At 64.9% G+C, this 19511-nt stretch overlaps 4 protein-coding genes and 1 long non-coding RNA gene across 12 annotated transcripts; 2 read left to right on the forward strand and 3 right to left on the reverse strand.

The window, feature by feature from the left end:
* Positions 1–445: 445 nt before the first annotated feature.
* On the reverse strand, positions 446–1628 carry VAMP8 (vesicle associated membrane protein 8). The gene is made up of 3 exons (XM_074558992.1): positions 1378–1628; positions 925–1104; positions 446–652 (listed from the first exon to the last, which is right to left on the reverse strand). The coding sequence occupies exons 1-3, from the start codon at positions 1378–1380 to the stop codon at positions 509–511; spliced, it is 327 nt and encodes a 108-aa protein (XP_074415093.1). The 5' UTR covers positions 1381–1628; the 3' UTR covers positions 446–508.
* A 29-nt stretch (positions 1629–1657) lies between these two features.
* Positions 1658–8622, forward strand: GGCX (gamma-glutamyl carboxylase). Of its 6 annotated transcripts, none has more exons than XR_012583776.1 (15): positions 1658–1759; positions 1853–2068; positions 2465–2623; positions 2793–2958; positions 3387–3465; positions 3542–3648; positions 4114–4277; positions 4585–4844; positions 5095–5226; positions 5464–5615; positions 5907–6076; positions 6153–6283; positions 6324–6554; positions 7309–7332; positions 7422–7538. XR_012583776.1 is itself a non-coding variant. In XM_074558932.1 (15 exons), the coding sequence occupies exons 1-15, from the start codon at positions 1741–1743 to the stop codon at positions 7576–7578; spliced, it is 2250 nt and encodes a 749-aa protein (XP_074415033.1). In that variant the 5' UTR covers positions 1658–1740; the 3' UTR covers positions 7579–8622. The 6 variants fall into 6 exon arrangements, 3 of the variants coding, with proteins under 3 accessions (XP_074415033.1, XP_074415034.1, XP_074415035.1); XM_074558932.1 differs by having other exon boundaries at positions 6407–6554; positions 7143–7332; positions 7422–8622; XM_074558933.1 differs by having other exon boundaries at positions 6407–6554; positions 7422–7565.
* Positions 8023–12984, reverse strand: MAT2A (methionine adenosyltransferase 2A). Its single transcript, XM_074558967.1, has 9 exons — positions 12804–12984; positions 11355–11432; positions 11155–11277; positions 10964–11076; positions 10743–10886; positions 10444–10662; positions 10001–10183; positions 9776–9909; positions 8023–9437 (listed from the first exon to the last, which is right to left on the reverse strand). The coding sequence occupies exons 1-9, from the start codon at positions 12892–12894 to the stop codon at positions 9335–9337; spliced, it is 1188 nt and encodes a 395-aa protein (XP_074415068.1). The 5' UTR covers positions 12895–12984; the 3' UTR covers positions 8023–9334.
* A 1169-nt stretch (positions 12985–14153) lies between these two features.
* LOC141731859 (histone H2A.V) lies at positions 14154–18885 on the reverse strand. Of its 3 annotated transcripts, XM_074558984.1 has the most exons (5): positions 18682–18885; positions 15948–16025; positions 15221–15334; positions 15019–15148; positions 14154–14472 (listed from the first exon to the last, which is right to left on the reverse strand). In XM_074558984.1, exons 1-5 carry the CDS (start codon positions 18868–18870, stop codon positions 14411–14413), a joined length of 573 nt encoding a protein of 190 aa, XP_074415085.1. In that variant the 5' UTR covers positions 18871–18885; the 3' UTR covers positions 14154–14410. The 3 variants fall into 3 exon arrangements, with proteins under 3 accessions (XP_074415085.1, XP_074415084.1, XP_074415086.1); XM_074558983.1 differs by having other exon boundaries at positions 15019–15334; XM_074558985.1 differs by lacking the exon at positions 18682–18885 and adding an exon at positions 16215–16564 and having other exon boundaries at positions 15019–15334.
* On the forward strand, positions 16558–18746 carry LOC141731864 (uncharacterized). The gene is made up of 2 exons (XR_012583781.1): positions 16558–16734; positions 17728–18746. It is a non-coding gene; the product is annotated as an uncharacterized LOC141731864 (long non-coding RNA).
* Positions 18886–19511: the final 626 nt, after the last annotated feature.

Below are 19511 nucleotides of genomic sequence, written 5' to 3' on the forward strand. Positions count from 1 at the left end.
CCTGTCCCCAGGAAAGGGACCCCACCCGCGTCAGTGTCCCCAGTCCCTGCAGATGTGGGGCCACACCAGGACCCTGTATCCGAGCCCCTGGGGACCCCCCCGTGTCCCTGTCCCCGTCCCTCCCCTCCTCCCTCTCTCCGCAGCCTCCGAGGGTGGCAGTGCCACCACAGTGTCCTTTGTCCCTCGGTGCCTGGCACGGCCCCCGGCGCCCTGGCACGGCACAACCCCCCCCACACACACATCCCTTCATGCCAGTGTCCCCACACGTGTCCCCTCCCTCGTGACCCCACGGCAGTGTCCCCCCATCCCTGGGGCCTGTGTCCCCCCATGTCCCCATGCCTCATGCCCATCTCACCATGTCCCCATGTGTCCCTGCATGTCCCCCTGTGTCCCCCCATGTCCCCCCGTGTCCCCAACCCCCCCACACACACACACACAAAGTCCCTCTGGCTCTCCCCCATCTGTATTTGTGCCCTGTGGCGGCCGTGTCCCCGTGGGGACGGTGGCTCTAGGTGGGGATGGTGCCGGTGGCCAGGAGGATGATGAGGATGAGGACGATGATGCCCACGAGGCCGAGGATGATGAGCAGCTTCACGTTCTTCCACCAGTAGCGCCGGGCCATCTTCTGCGACGTGGTGCGGAAATGCTCCGACTGCGGGGACAGGGCTCAGGGGCCTGGGGACAGCCCTGGGGACACCCCGGGGACAGCCCTGACACCCCGGGGACAGCTCTGATGCCCCGGGGACACCTCTGAGACCGTGGAGAACCCAAATGGCATGCAAGGGACAGCCCTTAGCCCCTGGGGACACCTCTGTCACCTGGGCACCCCAACTGCCACCCCAGGGACATGGGCTGAGGTCCTGAGGACAATCCTGCCCACCCTGGTGGCCCCGTGCCCCCCTCACGCCCCCCGTGCCCCCTCACCGTGGCCTCCAGGTCCTGGCTCTTGCTGTGCAGCTGCTCCAGGTTCTCGCCGCGGGCCAGGATCCTCTCCAGGTTCTGGCTCATGATGGTGGTGACCCCCTGCACCTCCTGCTGCAGCGCCCGCACGCGCCCCGAGCCCCCCGCGCCGTCTGCCAGGGGGGCATCCCCCGGGACCCCCGCCTGCGGAACGGGACAGGGATCAGGGGGCACCCGGGACCCCCGGCAGTGACACCCCGGGACCCCCGCCTGCAGCACGGAGCAGGGCTCAGGGACATCCTCGGGACCCCCCACGACCCCCCATGAACACCCCACAGACACCCGGGATCACCCCGGCGGCTCCGCCACGCACACCCCAGAGCCCCCACACATCCCGGTGCCCCCCGTACCCCCCGAGGGTGCCCCCCGGTGCCCCGGTAGCCACTCCCCGGTGCCCCCCCGGTGCCCCGTCCCCACCATGGTCCGTCCGGCCCCGCTCGGCTCCGGTCCCGCGGCGGCCCCGGACCCGCCCCGCCCGCCCGGGGCTTCCGGGAGCGGCGGTGGCGCCGGGGGCGGGCGCGGGGCGGGCCGGGGGCGCGGCGGGGTCAGGGCGGGGTCAGGGCGAGCCGGGGGTCGCGCAGAGTCCGGGGGGGTCGGGGGGTTTGGGGTGGCCCCGGGGTCCCGGTTACAGTCCCGGTTCGGGGGCACCGGGGGTGGCGGGGGTGGGGCTTAAGGGGGGACAAGGGGCGGAGTTTATCAGGGTGTGGCCCTGATGCCACGCCCACCTCGCAGCTGATTGGCTGTCGCGGCCGTCACGTGGGGCGGGGCGGGGCCGTGGCGATGGCGGCGGCGGCGGCGGGTGCGGAGCGGGGCGGGGGGATCCCCGGGGACCCCCGTGATCACCGGGACCTCCGTGACCCCCGACCCCTGACCTGTGACCCCCCCCCGGCAGGCCCGGCGCGGCGGCGGCGGCCAGAGCGGGGGGAGGCGGCGGCGGAGCCCCCCCCGAGCCCCACCGGGACCCCCAAATCCCCCGGCACCGGGCCCGGGCTGGCGCGGCGGCTGCTGGGGTTCGAGCTGCGGGAACTGACGCGCTGGCACCGCTTCGTGCGGCTGCTGCACCGGCCGCAGGACCCCGCCGCGCTCGGCGCTTTCCGCGCCGCCTTCGGTCAGCGGGGGCCGGCACCGGGAGGGAACCGGGGCTGGGATGGACCGGGAGGGCCGGAGGTGCTTCGGGGGCACGGGGGAGACCGGGGGATGGAGGGACCGAGGGACTCTGAGGGGCGCCGGGACAGGGGGACCGCGCACGGGGGGGCACCGGGGGGCACCGGGGGAACGGAGCGAGCAGGGGCTCGGGGACACCGGGAGGGCTCGGGGGATGGGGCTCGGGGCCGGGATCCGGGGGTCCCCCATCCCCGGGCCGGCGGAGTCCGGCCGTGACACGTCAGCACCGGAGCAAAGGTCCGGCGATGTCCGGGCGGGAGGAGCGGTCAGTGACCGAGTGCCCGCTGCCCGAGCGCCCACTGACCGCCGTTCCCGTGCCCGCCGTGCCCGCCGTGCCCAGGGCTGCTGATGGCGCTGGACGTGCCGCAGGAGCGCGGGCTGGGCCACCTGGACCAGCGGTACCTGGACGGGCTGGAGGTGTGCCGCTTCCCCCTGCTGCCCTTCCTGGCGCCGCTGCCGCTGGACTGGATGTACCTGCTCTACACCGTCATGTTCCTCGGTACGGGAACGGGAACGGGGGGAAACGGGGCAGGAGTGGGGGGGAATGGGGAAGGAGTGGGGATGGCACTGGGGCAGGAATGGGCACTGGGACTGGCAGGGGAGCAGAGGGAGGCTGGGGACAGGCAGCAGGAGGGACAGGGGACACACCGGGTGCCCTGTGCCCGCAGGAGCCCTGGGCATCATGCTGGGCTGCTGCTACCGGCTGAGCTGCGTGGCGTTCCTGTGCCCATACTGGTACCTGCTGCTGCTGGACAAAACCTCCTGGAACAACCACTCCTACCTCTACGGGCTGCTGGGCTTCCAGCTGGCACTGCTGGGCGCTGACCGCTACGGGTGGGCACCGGGGGGCACGGGGGACACGGGCACTGACCGGTACGGGTGGGCACCGGGGGGCTGCAGGGGCACAGGGGATCTCAAGGGGCAGCAGGGTGGTGACAGGGGGCTGGGGTTCCCATGGGGTGGCAGGGGTTGTGGGGTCCCTTGTGCCACCAGGGTCCCAGTGGGGCGGCCCAGACCCCAAGGTCCCCATGGCACTGGGGGTGGCACAGGTCCTGGGGTCACCTATGGCATTGGAGTGGCACAGGCCGTGGTGTCCCCATGGTGCTGTGTCCCCAGGGGACGTCACTGTGCACCCAGCTGGTGGGACAGGTCCTGCTGCCAGGCCTGGCTCTGTGTCCCCAGCGTGTCCCCAGGGCTGTGGCAGTGGTGGCACGCTGGGGACAGTGACAGTGTCCCCCCTGTGTCCCCCCGTGTCCCCCCAGCTCCGTGGACGGGCTGTTCCGGCCCCAGAAGCGCAATGCCCACGTGCCCCTGTGGAACTATGCCCTGCTGCGTGCCCAGGTGGGTGTCCCTGCCCCGGGACCCCCCCCAGGACCCCCTGGGAGCCCCCCGGGACCCCCTGACCGTGCCCCCCCAGGTGTTCATCGTGTACTTCATCGCGGGGCTCAAGAAGCTGGACGCTGACTGGGTCGGGGGCTTCTCCATGGGGACCCTGGCCCGCCACTGGCTCTTTGCACCCTTCAGGTCAGGCCAGGGCAGGGCAGGGGCCAGGGGGGCACGGGGTGAGGATGAGGAGGGTGAAGGGGGTCAGTGAGGGTGTGGCAGAATTGAGGGGTCCAGGGTGAGGATGGGGAGAGGATGAGGATGAAGGTGGGGCTGGAATGGGATGGGATGGGATCAGTGGGATAGGATCGATGGGATGGGATCAGTGGGATGGGAATGGGATGGGATCAATGGGATAGGTTTTGGAGGGTTTTGGGGCTGGAGGATGAGGTTAAGGAGGTTTGATGATGATGATGATGATGGGGAAGGAGGGGGTCTGCAGGCCTGTGTTAGTTAGGATGGGATGAGTACAGGGGGATGGGTTTGGGCTGAGGATGAGGAATGACGCGCAGCAGGAGGAAGGTGAGGGCGGTGATGGGATGGGGCTGAGGAGGAGGAGGGTGAGGCTGGGGGCGGGGCCGATGCCGAGGAAGGCTCCGTGGCCAGGCTGGTGCTGTCGGAGGAGCTGACCAGCCGGCTCGTGGTGCACGGCGGCGGGCTGGCGCTCGACCTCTCCGCCGGGTTCCTGCTCTTCTTCGACGCCACGCGGCCCCTGGCCCTCGTCTTCGTCACCTACTTCCACTGCATGAACTCGCAGCTCTTCAGCATCGGTGAGGGGGGAAAGGCACCCCCAGACCCCCCCTGTGTGCCCAAGGCACCCCCAGACCCCCCCTGTGTGCCCAGGGCACCCCAGACCCACCCAGTGTACCCAGGGAACGTCCAGAGCAGCCCCAAGCTGGACATGGCACCCCTGGGCACCCCCAGCCAGGCTGATCTCCCCCCTCCACAGCCCCCAAATCCTCTCAATGCTAAACAGGGGTGCCCAGAGACCCCAAAACACCCTGACCCTGTACAAGGGACCCCCCCAGTGCCAGCCAGGGGCATCCCCCGCCCCAGGTCCCTAATTGTGCCCCCCAGGGATGTTCTCGTACACCATGCTGGCCACCAACGGGCTCTTCTGCCGGCCCGAGTGGCCCCGGGGGCTCGTGGCCCGCTGCCCCCCCCGGCTGCAGGCCTGGCTGCCCAGCACGGAGCCCCCCCAGCCCAGCCCCGACTGCCACTACGGGGGGAGGAGAGCCCGCGGGGGCCTTCGGCCTCGCCAGCACCTGGCCGCGGCCTTCACCATCCTCTACGTGCTGGAGCAGCTCTTCCTGCCCTACTCGCACTTCATCACCCAGGTGGGCACCGGGAGGCACTGGGGAGGATGAGGAGGAGTTTGGGAGGCACAGGAGGGGACTGGGGGGATGCTCGGGGGGTTTGGGGAGGATGAGGAGGAGTTTGGGAGGCACAGGAGGGGACTGGGGGATGTGGAGGACATTAGGGGGGCAGTTTGGGTTGTAAAGGGGGGCTGGTGGTGGGTTTGGTGTCCCTGTCCCCTCCTTGTGCCCCCCGGGGTGGGGACAGCCCTATGCTCTGTGACCCCCCCAGGGCTACAACAACTGGACCAACGGGCTCTACGGCTACTCGTGGGACATGATGGTGCACTCCCGCTTCCACCAGCACGTCAAGATCACCTACAGGGACGGGCTCACCGGGGAGGTGGGCTACCTCAAACCAGGGGTGAGTGACCCCCCCCAAGAGCTCCCAAACGCGGGGGCTCCCCCCTGGGCCTCAGTTTCCTTCATCCCTCGTTTCCCCTCTGTGCCTCTGTTTCCCCATCACTCATGGAACAACCCCTGAGCCTCGTTTTTTCCTGTTCCTCATTTCCCCCATCCCTCATTCCCCTATGCCTCAGTTTCTCCATGCCACTGCCCCATGCCTCAGTGTCCCCGTGCCTCAGTTTCCCCATTTCCCCAGGCGTTCACGCAGAGCCGGCGCTGGCGGGACCACGCCGACATGCTGAAGCAGTACTCGGCCTGCCTGAGCCGGCTGCTGCCGCGCTACAACGTCAGCCAGCCCCAGATCTACTTCGACGTCTGGGTGTCCATCAACGAGCGCTTCCAGCAGAGGTGCCACACGGGGGGACGGGGGGACACAGGGGACAGGGGGGACAGGACCCGCGGCTGGGTCTGGGCTGGGAGCTGTGGGTGCTGCTGCTGCTCCTTTCAGCTGAGGTTAGGGTGGGTGTCCACCTAGGGTTTGGGGGAACACAGGGACACGTGGGGGTGCCACAAGGGGGTGGCTTGTCCCCACAGCTGTTGTGAGCCCCATGTGCTGTTATGGTGCCCTGTGCCACGAGCACTGTCACTGCCAGCAGTGATTTGGGGGCGCTGCAGGGTTTTGAGCCCTCATCCCCCCAGGCTCGTGGACCCCCGAGTGGACCTGGTGCGCGCCCCCTGGTCCCCCTGGACCCCCACGCCGTGGCTGCTGCCCCTGCTCGTGGATCTGTCGCCGTGGCGCCAGCGGCTGCAGGAGCTGGAGGCGCAGCTGGACGGACACACGGACACCGTGTTCATCGCTGACTTCCCCGGTACGGTCCGGGGGTCCGGGGGGGGCACAGGGGGGTCCAGGATTGGGGTGGGGGTACAGAGCCAGCTGTGTCACAGGCCTGCACCTGGAGAACTTTGTGAGCGAGGACCTGGGCAACACGAGCCTGCGGGTGCTCAAGGGGCAGGTGCTGGTGGAGCTGGTGGAGCAGCAGCAGAACCACTCCCTGCAGGAGGGGCAGGGCATGCAGGTGAGGGGCAGGGCATGCAGGGGAGGGGCAGGGCATGCAGGTGAGGGGCAGGGGATGCAGGGGAGGCAGGGGGCTCCCCGGGTGGGTTTTGGGGTGCCCGGGGGTGCTGACGCCCCGTTCCAGCTGCCAGCGGGGCAGTACCACAAGGTGCACACGGTGTCCCCCGAGCCCTCGTGCTACATGTACCTGTACGTGAACACCACGGCCATGGAGCTGGAGCAGAACCTGACGCGGCTGCGGGAGCTGCGGGAGCGCGTGCGCAACGGCACCGGTGAGACCCCAAACACTCAGCCCTGGGCACCCTCACACCTGGGAACCTCAAAATCCTCGTCACCTCATACCCTGGGTGGCACTGGGGGACCCCCAAAGCTCCATCAACTCAGCCCCTGGTGAGCAGTGGGCTGGGGGGATCTTGGAAGACCCCTGACACTGTGACTGGGGTGGGGGGGACAGCAGGGTCCCCAAATTGCAGTCCCCTCATTCTCTGGTGAGCCATAGCGTGGGAGGATGACAGGGACAGCCAGTCCCTGCCACTGGGCTGGGCAGATCACAGCAACACGCTCAGTTCTCATCACCAGACTGGGGGGGATCATGGGGGGACCCCCAGAATCCTGGGCACTGACCTGGGGGGATCACAGACACCCCATAACCCACACCCTGGCACTGAACTGGGGATCACAGACAGCCCAGCACTGACCTGGGGATCACAGACACCCCATAACCTGCACCCTGGCACTGACCTGGGGGGATCACAGACACCCCAGCACTGAACTGGGGATCACAGACACCCCATAACTCGCACCCCAGCACTGACCTGGGGATCACAGACACCCCCCAACCTGCACCGCTGTGCCCCCAGAGCAGGCCCCGCTGCCCCCCGAGCTGCGGCCGCTGCTGGGGGAGCCGCTGCCCGCGGGGGCGCCGCTGGACCCGCTCGTGTCGCTGTTCCTGCGGCAGGAGCAGCGCCAGCAGCGCCGCGAGCGCGAGTCCAGCCTGGCCCAGCGCCTGCGCCGCTTCCTCCGCAGGAAGTTCTTCCTCTTCCGCCGCAGGTCAGCCCCAGAGCCCCCCCTGTCCCCTGGTGTCCCCTGGTGTCCCCGTGGTGTCCCCAGTGCCCACCGTGCCCACCGTGTCCCCGCAGTGCCCTGATGACAATGATCGCCCTGCGGAACCTGGCGCTGGGCCGCCCGGCCCCGGAGCGCCTGGCACAGGAGGTGGCCTTCGCCAGCTGGCGCGGCGAGGAGGAGGAGGCTCGGCCCGAGAGCGACGGGGGCGCCCCGAGGGGCCCCGAGCTCTGAACACCCCAAATAAATGCAGTTTTTTAAGCCAGAAATCCTCCCGTGCCTCAGTTTCCCCCGGTGCCCCGGATTCTCCCCATAACTGCTCTCCTGCCCTGTGGATTCCCACTGTGCCCCTTTCCCTCCATCCCTCAGCCACACTCCCTGCGTGGTTCCTGCATCCCATCTCACCCATACCCCAATTCCCCCAAGCTCATTTCCCCAAATCCATTTCCCCATTCCCATTATCTCCCCAAATCTCAATTTCCCCCATACCCGTTGCCCCAATGCTCGCTGCTGCCTTGTGCTCCACTTCCCCACCCCATTCCCCCAATCCAGCACCTGTTCCCCTCACGCGCTTTTTCCCCATCTCCTCCCCCAAATCCCACTTTCCCAATTTCTCCATTTCTCTCAGTTCCCAAAATCCCTCAGCTGCCCCCGCGTCCCCCACACACTCGCGGTGGCTCCGTCTAACCCATCGCTTTTATTGAGATTCTTTTTCTTTTTGAGTTCATTTTTGGATTCAGTGGATCAAAACATTCGGACGAAACCTCCCGAAAATAGTAAAACCAAGGAGAAAAAAAAAAAAAAAAAACCAAACCAAACCAAAAATCTCCTCCAGGGCAGGGAAAGCCGCCGCTGCCCCCCCCAAGGCACTCTGGGGGCCGGAGCCCGGGCGGGCAGTAAACAAGCCGGCTTCTCTGTACCACACCGGCCACGGCGCCGCGCCCGGGCACCCCCGGCGCTCCAACAAACCCAATCCCGCCCCGTTTCACCCCAAAGCGCTGGGGCAGGGCGGGGGCAGGGCAGGGGAGGGGAAGGGGGGGCTTTCCTGGGGGATCAGGAGCTGCCGGCTGAGCGCGGGGGCTTCTCTGTACTCACGCCCCCGCCTCGGCGCACAATAAATACACCAAACCTTCAAGTATCAAGCGCCAAATGCCCCCCCTTGCCCCCCAAAATCCGGACACAGCTGGGGGGTGGAGGGGTTGTGCAGTTGGGGAGTTGCTTCAGCTTTTGGATTAAAACCCCAAAAAACAAAAAAAAAAAAAAAAAAAAGAAAAAGAATGTAAAATGTTTTCCTCTGGTACCGAACCCTCAGGGGGGGTTTGGGGGTCGGTTTTAGCGTGTCCCCCCCCCCGAAATGTGCATTTTTGGAACAAAAAGAGGTTAAAAATGAGGGTTAAGAACCAAACCCAGCACCAGCGAGGTCCCAGGGGCGTGGGGAGGTGGAATGGGAAGTGTCTTCCCCACCAGTGGGACTGGGGGAGCCAAAATGAGAATCCTCCCAGCGGAATGGGGACTGTGGGGGACACCCAGGGAGCCAGAACGGGGGGCTGTGTGTCCCCCCCTGCAGCAGGGTGGGGGGGACGGCGGGAGCCAAAATGGGGGGTCCCCCTGATGTAGTGGAATTTGGGGAAACAGAGGAGCGATAAAATGGAGCATCCTCCCACAGCAGGACTGCTGGGACCCAAATCGGGGTGGCCCTTGCCACAGTGGGGGCACGGGGAGGGTGAGAGAGGGCACTTGGGCCTTTTTCCCCATCTCACAGCTCGGAGTGAAGAGAGATTTGTTAAAAACCATCCAGAGGGAACTGGGGGGACACGAGGGGGGCTCCAGGAGAGGCACGTGGTCCCCACACAACCAAAACGATGGTGAGAGACAATGGGGGGGCCGGGGAGCCTGGGGGGGGCCGGGAGCTCTTCCCCCAGAGCCCACGGGCTTCTCTGTAACCTACGCCCGCGGGAGTGGGGGGAAAAGCCCTAACAATGCTCTTTTCTCAGTATTTTAGTTTCTTGGGCACTTCCCAAGGGAAACTGTCCCTACCAAAGTGGCCATAGGCTGCGGTCCTCTGATAGAGGGGCTTCTTCAGATCCAGATCCCTGGAATACACAATTCCCGACTCAGTGAGGCTGCCCCGGGCTCCTGCCTTCGCCCCTTCCTTCCCTGCCTGGCCGGGGGTTCCGCAGCGGCGCCTCCGCCCCCTCCCCGCCCCGCGGGGCGGTTGGAGCTTCCCGGGCCGCGCCCCCGGGGCTCCGGAGCCGGGGAAGCTCCAAGCGCTCGGCTCCGGCGGATACTTACCCCGTCCGCGCCCCGAGCGCGCCTTCTCCGTCCGGCCGAGCGGCTCCGCGCCGGGTCCAGGCGCCAGGCGGTCCCCGGGCTGCTCCGGGAGGGACCCCCGCCCGCCCCGCCCCCCGGCACAGCCCCCCGCGCCCGTTACCTGACGATGACCCCGGGGCGCAGGTCGAAGTTCTTCTTGACGATCTCCAGCAGCTCGCGCTCGCTCTTCTGCGAGGTGCCGTAGTGGAAGATGGAGATGGACAAGGGGTGCGAGACCCCGATGGCGTAGGACACCTGTGGGGGGGATATGGGGCTGTGGGTGAGGCCGGACCCCAGACCCTGAGAGGGGGGATTGGCACCCACGCAGACCCGGAGCAGCACCCACCTGGACCAGCACCCTGCGGCACAGCCCGGCCTTCACCAGGGACTTGGCCACCCAGCGCGCGGCGTAGGCGGCCGAGCGATCCACCTTGGTGTAGTCCTTGCCCGAGAAGGCGCCGCCGCCGTGCGCGCCCCAGCCCCCGTACGTGTCCACGATGATCTTGCGGCCGGTGAGCCCCGCGTCACCCTGGGGACAGCGACAGCAGCGTCACAACCCTGCCGTGGCACCGGTGTCATCATCACCGAGCTGTGATCGCTGTCGTGTTACACCACCTCTGTGCCATTCTCACCACCACTGAAACTGCCACCACTGCGCCACCATAAGTGTCACCATCACCGCATCAGCACTGTCACCATGCTGTCACCAGCCCTCAGCACGGCACCATCACCATGCCATCACAACTGCCACCACCACCAGCACAGTGTCACTGCTGCCCCGGGCTGCACCTGGGGCCCGCCGATGACGAAGCGGCCGCTGGGCTGCAGGTGGTAGATGGTGTCATCGTCCAGGTACTTGGGGGGCACCACGGCCTTGATGACCTTCTCCTTGAGGGCGTCGCGCATCTCGTCCAGGCACACGTCCTCGTCGTGCTGCACCGAGATGACGATGGTGTGCACCCGGATGGGGATGACGGCCCCGCGGTCCTGCATGTACTGCACCGTCACCTGCGGGGACAGCGCACCAGTCAGAGGCCAGGCGGGGACACGGGGCTGCCCAGGGCTCTGTGGAGCCACCGGCTCCTCACCTGTGTCTTGGAGTCGGGGCGCAGCCAGGGCAGGGCTCCGCTGCGGCGCAGCTCGGCCAGCTTGGCGTTGAGCTTGTGTGCCAGGACGATGGTCAGGGGCATGCACTCCTCCGTCTCGTCCGTGGCGTAGCCAAACATCAGCCCCTGCGGCACAGGGACAAGGGGGTCACGCCACGCCCAGCCCCGGTCACTGCACAGGGAGCCCACGGCCCCGGGCTCACCTGGTCACCAGCACCGATGTCCTCCTCGCTGCGGTCCAGGTGCACGCCCTGGGCGATGTCCGGGGACTGCTGCTCCAGGGCCACCAGCACGTTGCACGTCTTGTAGTCAAACCCTGAGGGGGCAAAAGGAGCTCGGGTGAGGCCGGCGCCCGCCTGTGCTGTCGCTGAGGCCGTGGCAGCCCGGGACGCACCTTTGGAGGAGTCGTCGTAGCCGATGTGCCGGATGGTGTCCCGGACCACCTTCTGGTAATCCACGTTGGCCCGCGAGGTGATCTCCCCCGCCAGCAGGATCATCCCGGTTTTGGCCACCGTCTCTGCAGGGACAAGGGTGACGTCAGCGTGTTGTCACCTCCACGTCACCCACTGGCTGTGCCCTGGTGCCCTTACTCACCACAGGCCACCTTGGCATCAGGATCCTGCTTGAGGTGGGCATCCAGGACAGCATCGCTGATCTGGTCGCAGATTTTATCTGGGAACACCGAGAGCAGGAGGCGTCACGGCGGCGTGGGACAGCCCAACACAGCACAGCCCTTCCTTCCGGAGCCTCCAGCACGGGGATCAGAGCCCCATGAGCCAGGAGCCCCCCAGGGTGCACACAGCCCTCGCCTTGTCCCCAGTCTGGAATTCCAGGCATGTCCCAGTTAAGCTCCAGCTCCAACTAAGGCTGAGCCCTGTGGCACCGCTGAGGGGATCAGACCTGTGTGCCAGCTTCCCAAATCCGCAGCACGCCAGCTCCCAGCAGCTCTGCCTCCAGCCAGAGCTGCTCCAGCCATACCCCACCAGACACCAGCTCCTGCCTGCTCCCGGGGGGTTTCGTGTGGGTGCGGGGTGTCCCAAGGGCCACCCGTGTCCCCGGGACTGCGGGTGTCCTTGGCAGCGACCTTCGGGCAGGATCTGGGCGAGGACAAGGCAGCGCCCAGCTGGGCGAGGGGAGGAGGATGCCCCGGATGCTTTTTGGTGGGAAAGAGGGAGGAATCGGATCTCAAAGCCTCCTCCCTCAGGCAGCGTGGGGAGAGCCCCAGAGCAGGCACAGGTTGTGCCATGGGGTTGAGGGTGCTGGAGCCAGAGGGAGCAGAGCTGTGGGGCGCTGTGGGGCCCGAGTGGGATCCGGAGATGATGGGAACTCGGGGACTGCTCAGCGGGCTCTGGGTGCCCGAGTGCCCGGAGCTGAGAGAGTTTAGGGGTTCTGGGTGTGCCCGGGCAGCGGGCTCTGGGCGTTGGCAGCCGCCTCCGCAGATTAACGGTCATGTGCCCCGAAACGGCGAGGACAAAGACTGGGAGAGACCGGCACCGGCTGGTACCCAGCTTGGGGGGCTCCAACCACCGCCTCGCTGAGGCGGGAGGGCACATCCGGGGAGACCCACGGCACTTCACCACCGTCCGGGCGGCACCGTCGGGGGGCGCGGGGTGGGCTGAGGGCGGTCCTTCGTGGGGTGTGTGTGGGGGGGGCTCACCGGGCCTGTGTTACCGCCGCCATCCGCGCGGGGACGGAGCCCACGGGGGGGTCCCGCGGGGTGCGGGGGCACCGGGAGCTGCTTAGTCACGGCTGAGTCACGGCGGCACCGGCTCCCCCCCGCCCCCCGTGTCCCGCCCCACGCGGGCCGCACGTGCGCGCCGGGCCCGCAATGCGGCGAGCGCGCGCCCGCCTCACAGTGCGCGCGCGCCCGCCCGCGTCACCGCCCGCCCGCCCGCCCGGCCCACCCTCATTCCCCTCCATCCTCATCCTCACTTCCTTCACCTTCATCTTCATCCTCACCATCCTCATCCTCCTCCTCTCCCCCTCCCGCCCCCGGGCGCGCCTGCGCGATCGCCGCCCCGCCCAGTCCCGCTCGGCCCGCACCTGGGTGCCCCTCGCCCACGGATTCGGAGGTGAAGAGGAAGGTGCCCTCCTCGATGAACACCTCGTGGAAACCGTTCAGTTGCCCGTTCATGGCGGCGCGATAGGCGGCGACAGACGAAAGGGGAGAACACAGGAGCAGCAGAACCCGAGCGCGGCAGCAATGGACTGAACGCGGCCCCTACCGCGCCGCCTCTAGTTATAGCCTCCTCGCCCCGCCCCGCTGCTGCTCCAGCCAATGGCGAGCGTCATACGGGCCACGGGGGCGGGGAGCCTGAACCACTGCAGTCGGGCAGGGGGAGCACGTTACGTAACGCGGAGCTTGAAATCTATCTCCGGGGCAGCCCCTAGTGCCCCACTGCCAGCGGGCACTTACCGGAGTTAAACCACTGATCAGGCCATCTCCTCTGCTCCGCATGGCGCAATGGTGCGGTCGGACACCGAGGCCCCCGCCGTACTCCCCCGTGCTATCCGCATGGTGCCTCCCGCGCTGCCCGACAGCTCGAGGCGCGCGGCGGCGCACGCATGCGCCCGGTGATGGCACGGAGCGCGCATGCGCACTACTCGGCCCGCGGGCAGCGAGGACGGCCCCGCCCCCGGCCGCCGCCATCTTGCGCAGACCGGCGTCGCCATTGTGCGACCTCGGGTCCCCCGGCACCGACCCCGGCCCAGCCCGGCCCCTGCCCCCGTCACAGCCGGTCCCGCGGCTACCCCAGGCGCTGCGGTGCGGCGGAGCGCGCCTGAGCCCGGGCACGGCCCTGATGGTGCCCTCGGCCGTCAGGGCCACTTGACGCCTGATGCAACCGGCGCCCGGTGTTGCCAGTGCAGGAGCCCGCCCGGCTGCGGCTGCCCTCGCCACCGCCTCCAGGCCCGGCTCGGAGCACCCCCATATGCAGCTGCTACATCCGGGGCTCTCTGCGAGCTTGGGCAGGACCCACGTGGGCAAGACAGAGGGACAGCCAGGACTGACAGAGCCTGGCAGTCACAGACAGACGGCCCGGAGGGATGGAGATGTGGCCCCCACACAGCCAGACCTGTCTGACAAACACGCACACTCGCATTCGCTGCCCGCTGGCACCCCCGGCCCAGGAAAAGACGGACACACAGACACCGTTCAGATGGGCGGGACGGACACACAAGCGTTCCTGTGTTAGGGCAGGACAGACAGACACCTCCATGGCTGGACAGACGGACAGAGCCGGCCATGTGCTCCCGGGAGGCGGGGCCTTGGGACACGCCCCACCCACCTGACATTTGCATAGTGGGCGGTGCTTGTCCCTCTCTGGTACCGGGGAGGTCACGAAGCCCCCTCCGAAACCCCCCCTCCCCTCCCACCACTGGAGACAGTCTGGATTTTTGTAAAAAATGGTTTATGGGTTCCATTTTTGTATAAAACGCGGGGGCAGCCGAGCCACTCGCCCACCCCCAGCTGCCGCCCCACAGCCCACGGTGTGTCCTACTCAGAATCTAAACCCATCCCAATGCTTCCTCTACAGTCAATCCTCTATGCTCTTCCCTTCAACTATTCCTTAAAAAAATTCCTCGTGTCCCCGAGATGTTCCTGTGCCCAGGTACAGTACAATGACGGGGGATCCGGTGCCGCGCTCCCTCTACGCCGTTTTCTGCTGTCCCTTCTTTCCAATCAGAGACTTGTGGATGTGAGGAATGACACCTGCAGAGAGAGCGGAGGAGAAATCCTGTGAAGCCACCTGCAGAATTCCCAACAAACTCCAAAAAACCCTCAACTCCCCATTTTGTGAACGTCAAGCAGATCCCCCTCAGTGTGAATCAAGGGAAGCAGCGAGCCCAGGTGCTTATGCCGAATTCCTGTCAAATTCTCCTTGCCACAATCCCTGTCTGGTTTCCCCTGTTCCCTCCTTGCCACAATCCCTGTCTGGTTTCCCACATCCCCTCCCTGTCCCAGTCCCTGTCTGGTTTCTCCCATGTCCCCTTCCCTGCCCCAATCCCTGTCTGGTTTCCCACATCCCTTCCTTGCCCCAATCCCTGTCTGGTTTCCCACATCCCCTCCTTGCCACAATCCCTGTCTGGTTTCCTTCATTCCCTCCCTGCCCCAGTCCCTGTCTGGTTTCCCCCATGTCCCCTTCCTTGCCCCAGTCCCTGTCTGGTTTCCCTCGTTCCCTCCCTGCCCCAATCCCTGTCTGGTTTCCCCTGTTCCCTCCTTGCCCCATCTCCCCCACCAGCAGGAACGCAGCCCCACCTCCTCCGGCGATGGTGGCTTTGATCAGCGAGTCGAGCTCCTCATCGCCGCGGATGGCCAGCTGCAGGTGCCGGGGCGTGATCCGCTTCACTTTGAGATCCTTGGACGCGTTCCCGGCCAGCTCCAGCACCTGCGGGAGGGCGGCAGTGGGTGGGGATGCCGGGCAGGGGGCTGCAGGGGCTGTACAGGGAGGGGGCCCTACCTCAGCCGTCAGGTACTCCAGGATGGCCGCGCTGTACACGGCTGCCGTGGCGCCCACGCGCCCGTGGCTGGTGGTCCGGGTCTTCAGGTGCCTGTGGATGCGGCCCACTGGGAACTGGGGGCAATTAGCAACCTCGTTAACAGCCACGGCCCCCACAGTGTGCACATTTACACCCTGCACGGCTGATCTGGGCTGCAGCTCTCCAAACAGATCATAATCCAATTTATTTATTACTAGATAGTAGCTACTATTAACATATGTTATAATAACACATGATATTGTTATGATATATATTGGCATATTTTTATTATATATATTTATGATATATATCTCATAAAATATAATTTACTAAAATGTATGTAAGTGTATATATTGTATATATATATATACAATATATACCTTGTATAGCATAAAATACTTGTATTTTAATAATAATAATTATTAATTTAAAATATAAAGAAATATATAATAAAAATAAAGTATATATTATATAATAATATAATATAAAATATTATACCACATAATATAATATAAAATATTGTAATATGTAACATTATAATATAAATAGTATAATAAATATAATAATATAACACTTCTCCCAATTAATCCTCCCAGTCTGTGTCCCACCTGACAGCAAAACCCCCATGGCTCCAAGCCCCTCCAAGTGCCAAACCCCCCTGTTTTTACCCCAAATCAGAGGTGTGGGTGCCCAGCACCCTGAGCGTACCTGCAGCCCAGCCCTCTGGGAGCGCGACACGGCCTTGGCCTTGGCCTTGCCGCTGTCCTTGCCCGCCTTGCCGCCAGCCTGCGGGAGAAAGGGGCCCGTTAATTAATCTAATCAGCCCCGAATCCAAACAATCTCGTTATTTCTAAGCCAGAGGGACCCGCTGCAGGATAAGCTGGCAGCTCCCTGGCAACTCAGGGCCGCTCGAACCACGCGGATTCAAGGGGATAAACAAGGGAGGGTTTCAGGGTGCAGCAGCTGCTCCCTCACCCAGCCTCTCATCCTGCTGCCACTACTCCCGGTATGTTCCAGAAAATGCCAAATGGGGGGGAAAACAGCCCAAAATCCCATTGTTCAGTTTTCTTCCAGTTGTGAGTCCAGTTTGTTTTCAGATTCGATTTCTCCCCACGCTGACACTGGGCAGGACACTGTTCCTGCACATGGGAACGTGAATCCTGTGGGATTTGGGGCTAATTCCCATCCTACTCCAGAGTGGGAAACCACCAGGAGCCCCAGAAATGGTGGATTTAATGAAAACCACGTTGGGAGGGGTGGAAATGCCAAAGCCCAGAGTTTGGGAGTTGCTGAGTAACAAGGAAGAGAGAACGGGCTCTCCCATCCGCTGCCAGGAAATCCACGGATTCCAGGGATATGGGAAGCCCCTATGACATCATTAATCACTAATGAGAGCTGTTCCTAATGAAGGTGAGAGCTCTGGGTGACGCAGGAAAGCAGAGGGAGCTGCACCCTCCCTGTGGGAAAGACGTCAGCAACCCAAAATCTGCTCCAGGTAAAAAAAAAACAGGGATAAGAATCCCCAAAACAAGTTTTCCAGCCCACAGAAAGACAAGGGAGCCTGTAAACACCCTGGATATCCACAATCCCTGTTTTTCTAGAATATATTGATCCCACAATCCCCATCCCCTCTAAAAAGGAGGAATTTTGGCTCATGGTGAGGGAGCTGAAAGGATTCAGACATGCCAGGAAAGCAAGTGCAGCACGTTAATCCTTAAAAGAAGATGCTGGTTAACCTGGGAATGTCCAGGATCTGGACAGGTGGGAGTTAACACAAGGTTTAGTTCAAACATCGGAAAATAAATTAGTCACGAGGGGGCATTAATTAATCCCGAGGTGATTAAAGCAAGCAGAGGGGCGAGGCCATGGGGGACCCAGCTAATCCCCTCCGTAGGAGTTACTTTCATCAGGAGAAAACATTGCTGCATCAAGCTGCTGAACTCAAGGGGGGCGTTTTGGAGGTGGGAAGGGAGATTGATGGGAAAGGAAGGGGGAGGCAAGGGGGATTTGTGGATATTTCCTTGCTCCAGGAATAACAAGCAGCGTTGGGAAAAGCACTGCCTGTTCCCTCTGCGGGCTTTTATCAGGCAGCTGTGAATTTCCCACTGCCCCAGCAAGTTTTCCAGCTCGGAGCTGCCTGCCTGAGACATTTCCACAGGGGGGTTGACTACCAAGAGCAGGAACCCCGAGGTTTGTCCCGACGGGAAGTGCCCCCAGCCCAGGTGGCTCCTGCTCCCTATGGGAGATCACCCCACTCGTGCTGGGAGTGCGGGTTCCGGGACTCCTCCTTCCTGAGGGGACAATCCCCAGCAATTCCCTCCTCACCCTCCGCCTTGGGACAATCCCTGCAGCGTCTCCATCCCTGCTCTCCACCACAGCCCCTCGCTGGGAGCACATTCCCGAGCGAAATCCTCCCTGGCTCTGACCCGCTGGCTTCTTCACGGCAGGCAAACTTTCCTTTTTTTTTTTTTCTTATTGCTTCAAACAGGATAAAACCCCTGCAAGCAGCAACTTCTTATCTCGTGCCGCACATTCCCAGACATCCCCGAGCACAAGTTCTTGGCGGCAGCCGGAGTTGCATAACCCAACGGTGTTTCCATTACCGCGGAGGGACCGGGGCTCTCACCGCCGGCTCCGGAGGTCCCCGGGAACCCCCCGAGCCCACCTGTGGATCCGGAGAACCCCCCGAGCCCCCTGCGGACCCACAGAGCCTCTCCCGTGGATCTCCGGAGAACGGCAGAACCCCCGCGGCTGCACAGAACCGCCGGAACCCGCTGCGAACGCACGGAACCCGCCCTTGGAACCACAGAGCGCTCCCGCTGACCCGCGGAACCCCCTCAGCGACCCTGCCGACCCACGGAACCCGTAACCCGCATCCCCCTGCCCGCCCTGGCTGACAGCTCCACACCCGGCTGCCCCCGTTCCCCCTGCGGGCCCACAGGACCGGGGCACCGGGCAGAACGAACCCCCGTTTCTCCCCCCGGGACCGGGCCGTTTCCCCGGGAAGCAGGCTGAGATGTGTCCGTGTAACCCCGGAGGAGGCGCCGGGCGGCTGACAGAGTCAGTTCGGGCCCCTCGACCGACGTTTCCCTCACGACAGCCTCTTCCTACCATCCAACCGCTCCACAACCGGCACAAACAGCGGCCGAGGGGACCCCGGCCGCTACCGCGCCGCTCTGACAGCGCGGGAGGGCACCGGCGGGGCCGGGCTTGGAGGGCAGCACAAACCCCCTGCCCGGGAACCAGGCGGCAGCGGGCACGGGGCACCGGGGCAGCGCCGGGCCGGACCCAAGGTCACGGACCGGGGCCCGGCCCCCTCCCCCCGCCCGGCCTGCGCTGACAGCGGCGCCCATTGGCGGCCCCGCGGGGCCCGGCTCTGCCCGGCCATGCTGTCCTGGCCGGCCCCCCGAGTCCCGAGCCGCACCGTTGCCCCTGCCCTCACCATGGTACCGCCGCCGTCGTCCGAACCCCAAAGCCACCGCCGCGCCCGACCCGCCTCAGGAGCCGCCAGACAATGACCCGCCCGGGCGGGGGCGGCGGGCCGCGCCGCGTCTCCACCAATCACCGCCTCCCATACTAGTTTGAACATCCCGCGGTGCCCAATGGGCGAGCCGCTTCTTTTCTCGTCCATCGCTGGCTCCGCCCAGCGGCTCGTTTAACGGCTGTGTTGCCTTTGCACACGGCACGCAGCGGGGTGAGGGCGGGGCGCGCTCGCGTCGGTGACGTCACTGCATGGCGAATAGTGATAACGAACGCCACCATGAGAGGCGGGGTTACAATGATGGACAGCTCACCAAACCAATCGAAACCGGGTGCTGTTTCCCGCCCATTCTATCGCTCCGCCCCCGGTCGTGTTTGTGTGAGGGAGCCGGGAAGGGGGGGCGGATCGTGAGGGGAGCGCGGGGGTTTGGCGGCTGCGGGGGCTTTGCTCCTCCGGCGCTGCTCGGGGCTGAGAGGGGACACCCGGGCCCGCCGGTGTCTCTGGAACAGTACACAAATAACCCCGCGCTGCCCTGTAGGATGTGTGAGGAGGGCAGCGGTCGTGAGGTAACACGGACCCCGCCGCCCCCGGGCCGGACTGGGGGCTGGGGCGAACCCTGAGAGGCCGGAGGGTCTGTCAGTGTTGACGGCGGTGTGGCCAAAAAGCCCAAAAACTCACGGCCCTGTTTGGGGGGAAGAGGGCCCCTTTTCCGAGCAAACATGTCACAGCGAATAAAACCTCAGTTCCTCATGACGGGCCCCGTTCAGTGCCGAATGGAACCTCACTGTGGG

Source organism: Zonotrichia albicollis, chromosome 26 (genome assembly GCF_047830755.1).
Source record: "Zonotrichia albicollis isolate bZonAlb1 chromosome 26, bZonAlb1.hap1, whole genome shotgun sequence".
Taxonomy (NCBI): domain Eukaryota; kingdom Metazoa; phylum Chordata; class Aves; order Passeriformes; family Passerellidae; genus Zonotrichia; species Zonotrichia albicollis.

Coding starts and splice junctions, on each gene's coding strand:
- MAT2A (XM_074558967.1), bottom strand. CDS start 12,894: ATGAACGGGCAACTGAACGGTTTCCACGAGGTGTTCATCGAGGAGGGC. Junction 11,433..12,803: donor CGTGGGCGAGGGGCACCCAG/GTGCGGGCCGAG, acceptor CGGTGTTCCCAG/ATAAAATCTGCGACCAGATC. Junction 11,077..11,154: donor CTACGACGACTCCTCCAAAG/GTGCGTCCCGGG, acceptor TTGCCCCCTCAG/GGTTTGACTACAAGACGTGC.
- VAMP8 (XM_074558992.1), bottom strand. Junction 653..924: donor GCCAGGACCTGGAGGCCACG/GTGAGGGGGCAC, acceptor CTGTCCCCGCAG/TCGGAGCATTTCCGCACCAC.
- LOC141731859 (XM_074558983.1), bottom strand. CDS start 18,870: ATGGACGAGAAAAGAAGCGGCTCGCCCATTGGGCACCGCGGGATGTTC. Junction 16,026..18,681: donor ACGACGGCGGCGGTACCATG/GTGAGGGCAGGG, acceptor TTTCTCCCGCAG/GCTGGCGGCAAGGCGGGCAA. Junction 14,473..15,018: donor AGCCACCATCGCCGGAGGAG/GTGGGGCTGCGT, acceptor CTCTCTCTGCAG/GTGTCATTCCTCACATCCAC.
- GGCX (XM_074558932.1), top strand. Junction 2,624..2,792: donor CTACACCGTCATGTTCCTCG/GTACGGGAACGG, acceptor CTGTGCCCGCAG/GAGCCCTGGGCATCATGCTG. Junction 6,555..7,142: donor GCGCGTGCGCAACGGCACCG/GTGAGACCCCAA, acceptor CTGTGCCCCCAG/AGCAGGCCCCGCTGCCCCCC.